The sequence below is a fragment of the Saccostrea echinata genome, unplaced genomic scaffold (genome assembly GCF_033153115.1).
Source record: "Saccostrea echinata isolate AGI-Se365-2 ecotype Australia unplaced genomic scaffold, CSIRO_AGI_Sech_v1 ptg000001l, whole genome shotgun sequence".
NCBI classification, from domain to species: Eukaryota; Metazoa; Mollusca; class Bivalvia; order Ostreida; family Ostreidae; genus Saccostrea; species Saccostrea echinata.
The window spans coordinates 11,069,451-11,083,390 of record NW_026889750.1 but is presented as its reverse complement, the minus strand read 5'-3'; the positions used below and the strand labels follow the sequence as shown (position 1 = coordinate 11,083,390).

The 13,940-nt window shown below is 33.9% G+C and overlaps 1 protein-coding gene across 1 annotated transcript in view; it reads right to left on the bottom strand.

Annotated features, from left to right (window-relative positions):
- LOC133185253 (protein disulfide-isomerase A5-like) overlaps window positions 1–13,940 on the bottom strand; it is a 39,063-nt gene that overhangs the window by 18,557 nt on the left and 6,566 nt on the right. Inside the window, exons 2-17 of the mRNA XM_061320367.1 lie at window positions 13,331–13,451; window positions 11,293–11,380; window positions 9,459–9,524; window positions 9,204–9,249; window positions 8,086–8,239; window positions 6,350–6,417; window positions 5,373–5,464; window positions 5,205–5,273; window positions 4,467–4,603; window positions 3,979–4,046; window positions 3,799–3,893; window positions 3,629–3,694; window positions 2,779–2,918; window positions 1,590–1,660; window positions 1,349–1,477; window positions 1,010–1,202 (exon numbers count right to left, since the gene is read on the bottom strand). Coding sequence (XP_061176351.1) covers window positions 1,010–1,202; window positions 1,349–1,477; window positions 1,590–1,660; window positions 2,779–2,918; window positions 3,629–3,694; window positions 3,799–3,893; window positions 3,979–4,046; window positions 4,467–4,603; window positions 5,205–5,273; window positions 5,373–5,464; window positions 6,350–6,417; window positions 8,086–8,239; window positions 9,204–9,249; window positions 9,459–9,524; window positions 11,293–11,380; window positions 13,331–13,451 — 1,603 coding nt within the window. The remainder of the gene's footprint in view (window positions 1–1,009; window positions 1,203–1,348; window positions 1,478–1,589; window positions 1,661–2,778; window positions 2,919–3,628; window positions 3,695–3,798; window positions 3,894–3,978; window positions 4,047–4,466; window positions 4,604–5,204; window positions 5,274–5,372; window positions 5,465–6,349; window positions 6,418–8,085; window positions 8,240–9,203; window positions 9,250–9,458; window positions 9,525–11,292; window positions 11,381–13,330; window positions 13,452–13,940) is intronic.

Here is a 13,940-nt window from a genome sequence, read left to right as displayed (position 1 = left end):
TTTACAATTGGAACATTCTCAGCAGTTATCTCTCTTTGCCCTGGCATTCATTCTAATGTAAAGTTAAGGAATCTACCCCACCACCCCAGCTCCAAACTGGATGACACAGAGAACCAAACTTAGCATCAAAATATGTCTTACTGCCTCTTCAACCAACATACCAAATTTGAACTTAATCGGTCAATTACAAAAAAAGTTATTAGAAAAAAACAAAATTTGTGGACGGAAGAATGACAGACGGACAGACAGACAGACGGACAGACAGACGGACAGACAGACAGACAGACAGACAGATAGACAGACAGAGTGATTACTATAGGGCACCCACAAATCCTTGCGGGGCCCTAATTATTTAACCATTATATATGACTGCTGTCAATCAAATGGCATTCCATAAGAGTACACTACAGTGTATCTGGACATGCAAATATTTATTCAATCTAAACACCTTCCCAGTACCAACATTAAAATGTACAAAAATTTTATGTACTAATCTTAAAACTCTGAAACATACAGATCAAACCAAAAACAAAGCTCCAAGGCAGAGGTTATGACCCCCTTAATAAGAAACATATTGACCTGTGTACATATACTTGTTACTAAGAATCAATGATTCAAATGATTTCAATACATACAGGAATCATAGATTCAAATGATTCCAATATTTACAGGGAGCATAAATTCAAATGATTCCAATACTTACAGGGACCATAGATTTAAATGATTCTAATACTTACAGGGAGCATAGATTCAAATGATTCCAATACTTACAGGGAGCATAGATTTAAATAATTCCATTACTTACAGGGAGCATAGATTTAAATAATTCCATTACTTACAGGGAGCATAGATTCAAATGACTCCAATACTTACAGGGAGTATAGATTTAAATAATTCCATTACTTATAGGGAGCATAGATTCAAATGATTCCAATACTTACAGGGAGTATAGATTTAAATAATTCCATTACGTATAGGGAGCATAGATTCAAATGATTCCAATACTTACAGGGAGCATAGAACATGACCAGGACTGAGCTGTGTTCCTGGATGAATGTATCAAAATTTGAGGTAGTCAGAAAATGTAGGTTATCCATGCCCTTGATGTCTGCCCACTGCTTCTCTGGGGGCTCGGCTGGGGGAGGAGGGGGTGTGGCTCCAGGGTTGGAGGGGTCCTTCATAAACTTCACAAAATCTGCCTCCTATACATAATGTATTCTTTATCAACTTCAGTCTCTTGTAGCATTATTACAGCTTAACTAATTTTTTTAAAAATAAAATAAAGGCAAACAGCTGCATATTTTTTTAAAATCACAAGATTTTTGTCTTTGAAAATACCCAAAATTACCTCTCTACCACCCATGTAATTCTGCGGATTCTTGCCATAATTAAAATACTTCAAAGTAGGGTACCCTGTGACCTCATTTTGTGTACATAAGGCCTGGTGAACTGTACAATCTATTGCTGCAAAAGCCACCTACAAATAAAACATATTTGGAATGTTGGAAAATGCATGCTCTATTTGACATCTTTGTAAAACTTCAGGAAATTGAGATTTGATACAAACCAGAAGATATTATTTTTCTTACTTTTGTGTCATCTGCTAACTTTGCTGCTGCATTCTGGAATTCTGGTTTTGCCTTCTTACAGTGTCCACACCCTGCAGGTTATGGTGAAAAAAATCACTCACTTAAAATACATGTGTTATCAAATCACTGTTATTTGAATATACCTTCTATTCAATAGTTATTAAATTGTTTTTGTTAATAAATCTCATATTGATATTAAATCTGGACAACAGTAAACTCATGCAGTTATAGCGAAGTTCTGTGGACCTGCGAATTTACTTTGCTATATCCATAATTTGTTATATCCATATAACAAATTCATTAAATTATACATAGCAAATTCACAATACATGTATTGATTTTTTACTTCAAGTACGACTACTAAATGTATTTAACTTTAAGGAAGTACAATATACAAAATTTACCCTGGGGTTCAAAAGTTTTCAGAAGAATTGAGTTTCAAATACAAACACTTACAAAATTAATGTCAGTTCAATATTTCAAAATTAAGATCTTTGTAAATTCATTATAGAAGATGTAAATTTCATAATTTTAACTTCCAGGGGACACAAAATTCAGTTTGCTACTATAATAAATTCACTATATCTGAGTTTGTTATACCTATAAAATTTTACTAAGACTTTGCTATATCTGTAAATTCGCTATATCTGTGTTCATACTATAAAACGAGTTTTACTGTAAATAGGTCAAATTCACTATTTTGGTTGTGTTGACCAAAGAGTGAGTGTTTAAATCACTAAATAATAGTAATAAGGGCACCGGAAAGTGGAGCATATCCTCGCAAAAGAGCACATCAATCCTTATCTAAATTATTACTTGTGTAATGGAAGTTACACAAGCACTCACTCACCCAAACACACACACACAAGCACTTTACTACATCCCCTCCAACTTCGTTGCAAGGAGATAATAATTTTTGGGGAATAATGAATTCGGCTATTATGTATTTATGGATTGCAGAGGTGTCTGCTTTGACAATGGATGTTGTATTTCCAAACATTCTTTTTGTATAAAAGAGAAAGTCCTGTCTTCTTGAAGATTTTTAACAGAAAGATACAAGCATAATTTAATTTCTCATTTTATGTATATCCGAATTGAAAACCCAAATCAAGATCCCATCATTATTTTTCAATCTTCATATTCATAAATTCATACATGCATGTGCTCTATTTCCTTCACAGAAACTTACAAGGTGCATAAAACATGACCAAGGCATGCTTCTTCTTTCGGAGAAATGATTTGTAGTTTTCATCTGTCAGGTGTACCACATCACTAGGAACATCTGCCCAATTCTGCTCTGGGGGTGGTGGAGGGGGTGGTTCTGATGGGCTGTCAATCAATAATGGTGTAATACAAAAATCAGAGTCAATGGAAATAATTGTACGTAGTACATAATGTATCTGCATATAATCTCCTTCTCTGGAGACTGAAAAAAGGTCAACATAAGCCTATAGTTGTTGCACACAACCTCAGATTTCAAATGGGAATAAGTACATGTACAGTGTATAATGAAATTGACAGAGGAGATTTGATGAGTGAAATTTTATGCAATCTATTCCACTTTTACTGTCTGGGCCCACAGTACCAATGACATGGCTATTTATATTATGCAGGTTTCTCAAACTAGATTCGGTGAATAGGTCATTTTTTCCAAAACTTTGTTTTGATAGGAACTTTCAAGCTTACCAGGTAACTAGTATATTGACATTGACATGGCAGCAAATTCAAAGTCTACCATTATGAAATGGCAGCAAATTAAAAGTCTACCATAATAAAAATGACAGCAAAAATTGTTTGATGTATATCCATAATTCATTATATTCAGTAAAAAATTCACTCTATTCTACTACTGTGTTATAAAATATTGCTCACTATAGGCATGCATTCACTATATCTGTGTTCCCCTCTAAACCTGTTACACTGTATTCATGTGACTATGCAACCATCATAACAACCGTTCCCATTTGATTTGTCGGTATAAACTACATCTATATAAACCTACATTTACATAGTCTTGATACTCACTGTATACCACTTACTTTTTCATAAACTCCACAATTTTATCTTCTGTCCTCTCACTGATATCAAAGGCAAACTCCCCGTCTCTGCAATTAGAGGACCCTATCTATTGTATGTCCAGTTTTGATTTAGGGATGCAAAACAATTTACATATAAGCAGGCATTTAGAATGTCCCCAATAAATACATACTTGAAGTATTTAACTGTAGGGAAACCTGTGATCTTAAACTGATCTGCCACTTTCTTTTCTTTTGTAGCGTCAACTGCCGCTAAGACTCCATCAATCTGTGTATAAAAGGTTTGTCTACCCTTAATTCTCATGTTATAAGTAAGGCTGTTAAATTTATAAAACATAGAAAAAAAAACTTACATTATCCTTCTTTAATGTGGCTGCTGCTTTTGTATATTCAGGTTTCATGGTTTTACAATGTCCACACCCTAAATTGTGACAATTTATTAAATTTGCAATTAATCATTTATATAAGATCAATGCAGGCATAATCATCCCCTGTGCTTCTTAATAACTCTATGTCTTCATGAAGTGGTGGGAAAAGTGGGGTTGTACTTTTGCTTTAGTCAAGACCATAGGAAAAGACAGGAAAATATATGGTAACACAAATACATAAAAAAAATTATTTGTAGCTCAGCAAGGATAGAATTTGAAGAATCCATACACTGTAGTTGCTGCTGCTAAATAGTTTTATGACAGTGTTATATTAATTGCTTTTTCCTACTACAATTGAAAATAAACCAGCAGTGAAAACTAAATACTAAACTCCTTACAGGAAATAAAAATGTGAATTAAAAAGGAAATAAATGTGAATTAAAAACAAATATACAACCAGCATCAGAACTTACAAGGAGCATAAAACATGACTAGAACTGATGGATTTTCTGCCATGAATGTGGAGAAGTTATCATCTGTCAAATGGACAACATCAGACGGCTCATCTGACCAGGCTTTCTCCTCTGCTTTAGGTTGAGGAGGTTTGGGGCTTCAAGAAAATTCACTACTAGATAAAGAATAAGACCTCAAAAGGTAAAAAGGAGTCTTACATTTTTTATACCGTTGGTGTCTTTATTTCACATATATTATAATAAACTAGGAATTTTCACTGATTATGCACACTTGCAGAATAGCCATGCAAAAGAATTTACTGTAGGGTTAAAATTTCAAGGTTTTGCATCAAATGTGGTTTTGTGGAGACTTAAATCTATTGTTATCTTTGGTTGCAAAAGATAAAGAATATGAGTTCTGCAATTCATAGGTAAATTTTGTCAGGAATATATTTTAAGTTGAGAATCATACCCACAACATAAATCAAACTTTAAACCCTCCAGAATATTTTAGCTTCTATGGTGTACAGATTTATATGTACATTTCTTACAGGTATAGACTGGCTATTGAGCTGTAAACTGGTGTCATTCATGATTCTATAGTTAATCTGTAATTAATTTCTATGCATCATGTTGATTTCAATCTCCTTTCATTTACTAGTCAAAAACTAAGTCCACAATAAGTTCAGAGATGTAAGAAGGGTGATTCATTTTTGCACAGCCCTGATAAGACTTTGACTATTACTCATAATATCTTACTCTTTCATCCAGCTGATAATGCCATCCTTATTGTTTTCTCCTCCATAAGCAAATTTCTTTTTCCCTTTCCTACAACATTAAATGATGCATACAGTAGGGTTTATCGCTTTTTGTTAAAAGTGTAAATGTCAATCATGTCTGCTCTACATTGTTTTAATGAAGACTTACTCAAAATAAAACAGAGTTGGGAAACCAGTGATGTTGTACTCTGATCGTAATTCCATCTGATGGGGCTTATCCACATCTATCCCAGCAAGCACCTGTTTGGAAAAATTTATTGTATAACATAAATTTCCTGCATTAATCAACCAGCCATTGTGGAAAAAAGACTATTCATTGATCTCAAGTAGAAAGTTACATACAATGATCTCCAGTAGAAAGTTACATACAATGATATCCAGTAGAACATTAATAGCACTGATCTCCAGTAGAACATTAATAGAACTGATCTCCAGTAGAACATTACTTATAATGATCTCCAGTAGAACATTACGTATAATGATCTCCAGTGGAACATTACTTACAGTAACCTCCAGTGGAACATTACTTACATTGATGTCCAGTGGAACATTACTTACAGCAATATCCAGTAGAACATTACTTACAGTAACCTCCAGTGGAACATTACTTACAGTGATCTCCAGTAAAACATTATTTACATTGATCTCCAGTAAAACATAACTTACAATGATCTCCAGTGGAACATTACTTACAGTGATCTCCATTAGAACATTACTTACAGCGATATCCAGTAGAACATTACTTATAATGATCTCCAGTGGAACATTTCTTACAGTAACCTCCAGTGGAACATTACTTACATTGATGTCCAGTGGAACATTACTTACAGCGATATCCAGTAGAACATTACTTACATTGATGTCCAGTGGAACATTACTTACAGCGATATCCAGTAGAACATTACTTACAGTAACCTCCAGTGGAACATTACTTACAGTGATCTCCAGTAGAACATTATTTACATTGATCTCCAGTAAAACATTATTTACATTGATCTCCAGTAAAACATAACTTACAATGATCTCCAGTGGAACATTACTTACAGTGATCTCCATTAGAACATTACTTACAGCGATATCCAGTAGAACATTACTTACAGTGATCTCCAGTAGAATGCTACTTACTGCTTCTCCTTTTAGTGCTGAGGCAGCTGCAGCAAAATCTGGCTTCAACCTCTTACAAAATCCACACCCTGGTTATAACAAAGAATGTATTTGACTCTTAAATAACCCAAAACAAACTTTTTTTTGACATGAGATTGCTCAAATGGTAGGAAACGGTAACACTATTAAACAGTATACACTTATTTCATGACTACGAGGGGAACAGTCAAACTGTTGTCCCGAGGTAATGGGGAAGACCTGGGAAACTGTTGCCCGAGGCCAAAGGCCTCGGGCAACAGTTTCCCAGGTCTTCCCCATTACCTCGGGACAACAGTTTGACTGTTTCCCGAGTTGTCATGAAATAAGTGTTTTATTACCTAACCAACTATACAATTTCTTAAAGTAATGATATCGACATAATAATCAATGGCTTTTAAAATACATCGACAAATGTTTGTACATGTATCATTTTTTAAAAACAAACTAAACAACATGAATATTAATCAAATTCTCACACCGATTGGTGTTCAGAAAAATTAATGGATGTGATATTATCATGCACTAATAAATTAAAAAAAAAAAAACCATGTAAACAACATAATGATGTCTTGAAGATTTGAATATTACACGTTTATGGCAAAGAACTATACTGAGTGAAAGTGGCCTACATTTTTCTCAAATTACCCCCAGAAAAGGTGTTCATGGCCTCTTCTTCGAAATGATATTAAATTGATTATATATCAGGATTACTTTTCAGATGATAATTTCAAATTGAATGAAAATTAATTTTAATTAATACATAATTTAATATTAAAGCTGTAAAGTACGGGGAATTAATTATGACGTCATAATGGAACAGTTCAGCCATGCAACAGTTCATTCTGTGACCGGGTAAACAGTTTTGACTGTTTCATGATGTGCAAAAACATTAAAAAGAATCAGGAAACAGTTCAAAATGCCTAATTACAATTTATATAGTAGGTTAGGTAATAATTCTAATTACTCGTATTCTTTTAAGCTATCATGTTATCATAAAACAAATAATTAACCCCCCCCCTTCCCTTTTACAAATATTTGTGAAAATCAATGTCAACCAAGACACAAATCATAATTTCCTGGGAATATGCACATCTATACACTAGGTATACACTGTATATTAACTACAAAGTTACATGAAATTCTGTTCGCACAGTCGCACAGTTTCAGAGAAGTTCTGCTGACAAACTGTTTCAGTAGTATATTCATTTTTTGATCAAATTTATAAGTCCAAAAGGGGCATAACTCCTAGGAAAAAAACTGATTATCAGAATTTCTTGAGAGTATGCACATCTAGACAGAATTTCCTTTTTCATTACAAAGTTTCATGGAATTCTGTTCAACTGCTTAAGAGGGTTTGCACTGACAAACTTTTTCAGTAGTTCATTAAATTTTGGCCAAAAGTCCAAGTTCAAAAGGGGAATAATTCCCAGAAATAAATTGAATCAGAATTTCCTGCAAATATGCACATCTATACATTATGTCCTTATTAACTATAAAGTTTCATGAAAATCTGTCCATCAGTTTCAGAGGAGTTGTGCTTGTCAACACAGGACTGACTAACTTATGGACAGGTCAAATACATAATACCCTCTGCAACTCATTGCATGGGGTATACCATAATAATCATGGATTTCCTCCAATCCATGATGAGGTGAAATATGCACAAACAGATTTGGGTAACAATAAAATTGAACAATGTAGTCTTAAATCTCACTTACAAGGAGCATAAAACATGACTAGCATAGGCTGTTTCTGTTTCTTGAGCATTTTGTTGAAAGCCTTGGGGGACTCTACGTGGACGACATCTTCTGCCCCTGACTCCTCCTCCCAAGGAATATCCCCTGTTGGATCCAGCAGAAAATTTACCATTGACTGCAACAAATAATTGTATTAATTTTGTTAGTTTTACACTTAATATTGATAGTTTTCTGATAAATATATATTACCAGGTACTTATACACATTTAAAGCTTATTAAATGTAGAAGAAAAAGAACAAGACAGATGAGGCTCTTTATGGCCTGTTCTTTGAATGAGTGACTTTGAAATCATGCAACAGTTTATACTAAAAAGCTTCAAAAAGAAATCTCCATTGGAAAGACCACATAAGGACTAATCAGCAGTGGATCTCATAAACTCAGCTAAATTGAAAATATAGCACAAGGTAAGAGCAAAGCTAGAGCAGTCAAAGAACTCATACAGCCCCCTCTCCCTCCACCCCCACCCCACCCACCCCCTTTTTCTCCCAAGTTACTGAAATATAAAATGTAGATCAGATGCAGCATCCAATGCATACATCAGGCAAAATTTTCAAAGATGTACTTTTTATGCTGCACATTTTTGTATATAACAGGTGATACACAGGTGTAAATGCTGATCTTATTCAAAGATACTCGAGCACAAAATGTTAGTCAACAGCAACATCCAAACCATGATTCAGACTAAGCATTCTTATACAAACTGACGTGCAAGTTTGGTTTGGACACCACTTATAATAAAACCAAAAACAGACCTAGAAGCTAACCTTAATCGAGTCACTGAAGGATAGATATAGGTCTAATGCGGCCTCTGAATCATGCCACAGACTAAGATCATAGGACACGAAATCTGCAAGTTTGGTATGGATACCACACTTGTAAGCTTGGAACAGTCCATAATGCTGACATTTATTGCTACAGCTATACAAAACAGAGAAACGGGCAGACAGACTGACAAATGGACACGATTCCAGTATATATGAACATAATGATTATTGGAGGTATGAAAAGCTAAAATTTGCATACTTTTATGTACCCTGGTAATATTGAGACTAGCTAACTACACAATGTATATATATACCTTAGTAACCATCTTCCTGTCATAATCTTTATTAAAATTTCCACCTCTGTAAAATATGATAAAGAAGCATGCAAAAAGATTTCCAAATGTAACCAGAAAATTTCATCAAAATATAAAAAGGAATACTGTCTTTCCCTATATTCACACAATAAGCTGAAAGTATAGATGTCGAAAATTACCAATAAGAAAGAGGAAAAGTTCTTAATCTTTTCAAATAGCAAGTAGAGAGGACATTGTGTACACATTTTTGCTTACTTGTAATGCTTTAATTCAATACTTGCTGGATTTACTTTCATGTTTTTGCACAATTTTTTGGCTTCCCTGAAAAATATCAATATATAGTCACAAATTACAAAACCAAATCATGTGCATCAACACTCAAAATCATTATGACTGTTGTTAATTTGTCACTTCCAGTATGTACATGCTTTGCCTAATCAGTTTGAAGAAAGTAAATTTGTTTTCCAACTCATCAAGTGTGCAATAAATTTTCACCAAGTCTTTTTGAGGATTAAGGAATCATGCAAGTTTGTCTTAAAACAATGTACTGACATTTTCTGTCCTCTTATTACATTCATGTATATATTCAACACTGTGCCATTCTCATTTGGTGAAGTCAGAAAAAGGGTTAATTACAAAGACTTTAAAGACTTTATAAGTACAAAGCAGAAACAAGAGGCCCATGGGCCACAACGCTCACCTGAGTCAATATGGCCCTGTTGTTCTTCGTCAGCAGATTTTCCTCCTATATATTCATATGTAAAGTTTTGATTGCCTGTCACCAAACTTGAATCTATACTACCTGAGGATGCTTCCATATCAATATGACTCATCATGGCTTTGTTGTTCTTGAGAAGAAGATTTTTTAAAGATATTTCCTATACATGTTCTATTGTAAAACTTTGATCCCCCATTATGGCCCCACCCTACTACTGGAGGATGCCTTGAACAAACTTGAGTCTACAATACCTGGATGCTTCCATATCAATATGACTAATCATGGCTTTCTTGTTCTTGAAAATATTTTTAGAGATTTTTCCTATATATTCCTATGTAAAATTTTGATCCCCCATTCTGGCCTCACCCTACCCTCAGGGGTCATGATTTGAAAAAAAATTGAATCTACACTACCTAAGGATGATTCCATATTCAATATAACTAATCGTGGCTTTGTTGTTCTGTAGAAAAAGATTTTAAAGATTTTTTTCTATATATTCCTATCTAAAACTTTGATGACCCATTGTGGCCCCACCCTACCCCTGGGGGTCATGATTTGAACAAACTTGAATCTACACTTTGTAATGAAGGTTTCACATAAGTTTCAACTTTTCTGGCCCAATGGTTCTTGAGAAGAAGATTTTTAAAAGATGACACCAAATTTTCACCAATTCTTAATTATCTCCCCCTTGGAAGAGGGCGTGGCCCTTCATTTGAACAAACTTGAACCCCCTTCACCCAAGGATGCTTTGTGGCAAGTTTGGTTGAAATTGGCCCAGTGGTCTGGAGAAGAAGTCGAAAATGTGAAAAGTTTACAGACGGACGGACAGACAGACAGACGGACTACAGACAAAATGTGATCAGAAAAGCTCACTTGAGCTTTCAGCTCAGGTGTGCTAAAAATGGCCCTTCATAAATTTCAAGCAAGACAAAATTTCATTTAAATGCAATTCAGGATTTGGGGAAGGGGGGGGGGGGACAAAAAAATCCACCAGTGCACAGATTAACAACTTCATACCTTGAAAACAAGTCACAGAATTAGCTACTAAAAGTTATGTTTATGTTCAGATCAACAAATTGCAAACTTATTTTCCTTGAAAAAGTAGATATATTGCTATATAAAGCTTTAATTGCATCCCTATCATTTTCCAAACCTAACTCCAGGGGACTACAACTTGTGCATGTTGAATCTACACTAATTGAGGATGGTTGCAAATAATTAGACTGTCATGCTAATACTCAGTAACTGAACCTTCCTCAAGATTAACAAATAGCCAAAATTTTATTATTAATAGGAAACTTCAATTTAGCCTCTGGCTTATGTGAGCTAAAAGTAACAGCAAAGTTTGTTTTACGAGATCTCCTCACTTACCCACAGTCAACAATGACTAATGAAGCCTTGCCTTTCATTTCTTGGGAGACTTCACTGAATGTTCGTCTATATTGGGATAGAGCTTTACCTGTAATCAAAGTGTCATTGAATTTTCGGGAAATACTTATTTATCTAAAATAAATTATTTACTAATCATAGAGCCTTCTCAATTAAATCACACCTAAAAATTTAACTAAACATTTCTTTGTAAACACACTTTACATAGTAAATCCACATCTGTTTTTTTGAAGGGTTTTTTAAAAAATTGTGTACAGCGTGACAGAAAGATGGATGACAGTTTAGTTTTAAGTCATATTACATAACTAAGAAGTTAAACAGTCCATAATATGAATTTTATTGAAGACTGCATTACCAAATAAAAATTAAATACAGAATATTCATTGACAAAAAAATTAATATGATTTAAAATCATAAGATTATTACAAAATATGTATGAAGATTTTTCTCTGGTGATGAAAGAGTCTTAATTAGGACTTTCAAACTCATACTGAGGCCTTTAAAATGATGAACTCTCAGAGTTAAAGAAATACAAGTTTCCAACAAAATCTTTTTACAATGTTTAGGATCTACTCCTCTAAAAGGCTGAAGTCCAGAGTCTTGCATATTATGATTTAAATTTTTGGGAACAGTAAAATTTTGTTTGTTTTATTTAACAGGTAGGGTCGGCAGACTGTTACTTGATATTGACCAGAAATTGGTGCCCTTTCACTATGTCCAAAAGACTTCGGTCTTTTAGGTATACAGGTAACATCAAAATAACAGAGGTTTTGTTCTGTATTCACTGATAAGACTCTGAATGCACCAGGGGGTTATCATGATGTGAACAACAGATTCGCATTTCTCAAGACCTTAATAACTTATCAAAAACTTGACCTTTACCCTTTGATAAAATTTGCATATTTTGATCTCTTGGACTTCAACATAACAATATTCTGCAAAACAAAACTGGTCAATCTTTAACTGAGAGAACTGTCTCTGTCCTGTTTTATATTATACTAAATAAATCCAATGTATACTGCTCATAAATACACTTCAGAACTGTAGTTTTTGCCTGCAGGTATGCAACTATTTATCATCTGGGAGTTTTCTTTAATCTGTCATGCATAGAGGGGAAAGTGAAGATAAATACTACAGTAACTTATTTACCTTTTGATGACAATAAATAGTTCTTGACTATATGATTTTAATTTTCACTTTGTAAAACTATAAATCAAAGCTCATGGTTTGATTCTGTCAGTAACAAGAAGTAGGATATTCCAGAATTCTAGTTATTCATGGTTAAATACTTTCGAATTGGTGCAATGTAAGGGATATAAGGAGAATAAGTATGTTAGCCCAGGCTCCTACTTGTAGATATATAGGATGAATACAATCAGCTGTTTGTTTGGCTACGTTTACTAGGTATGTACGTAGTAAACGTAGCCAAATAAACAGCTGATTTTAATCAGATTGGGTTGAATAAGTCCAAGACATCATAGTCTTGCATCTCCTCTTTTCTTCCCCCCAACTCTCTCTCTCTCTCTCTTCTTGCAGGAGAGGTGTACTATTTTAGCACATCACATAACAGACAGCTAGTGATACCAGAGGTTTTGTCAGCCATTATACACTGTTATAAGGGCAATAAATCCACCAGTCCACCTCACGTGATCTTTTACACTCATGCTCACTCTCTGTGTATTCAATTGGATGTGAATTTCACCATCTTTACCAAATATTTGACACTTTTAAGGGTAATAGATAAACCACCTACTAACAGATGATAAAGTTCTAGCTATTTCTCTTTCAAAGAGAAACTTACATAATATTGGGTTTCTAATTCTTTACTGACATAACTATGTTTTGTTTGTTTTGAAAAGTTATATATATCTTTAGCATCCAAAATTTAAATCATGTACCCAGTAAAAGTTACTTTTAAATCAAAATAGTTAATACAAAATGGAAATAACTGCCTAAAAAAAACAAACAGATGCAGACCCTTGATGCATTTGTTAAAAATTATGCATGCTAGAATACTTACTATTTTTAGCAAACACAACCAGTACATTAGGCTTAGTTTTGATGTATTTTTTAAACTCCTTGAGATCATCTATTTCTTCAACGAGATTCTCTTTTGCCCCAAGATACAATGGAAGAAGACTCTGTAGAGGACAAATGACACCATGTTAGTGTTATACTGTTGAATAATTATTTAATATAAAATGTATAGAGATTAAATCCTATGGGTTATGATCCCTGGTAAGAGGTAAGACTGTGCTTTAGACAAAGGGGAATGAAATACACAAGGAATTTTTACCATCAAGGAAAGGTTTAGGAAGAAGGAGGTGGATTTACTCTACGGGAAAAATAATGACAGGAATTTTCCACTGCCCAGTGTGGGGCCGAATATGGGTCCCATTTCCAATTGCAAAATCCCTCCCTTTTCCCCAAAAATGAACCCATAAAGTTAACTTGATCAAAGTTCTGGTAAAAAAAACATGGCCAGGTTTGGAAATCAGAGGGAAATGAAAAAAAATTTAAGAAACTTGGCTAAAACTAATAAACTATAATTGATCTATTCTCTGATTTACAGTTCAGAATAATAAAGTAAAAGATCAATTTTATTCATCATAAGTGTTTATTTCTTGAAA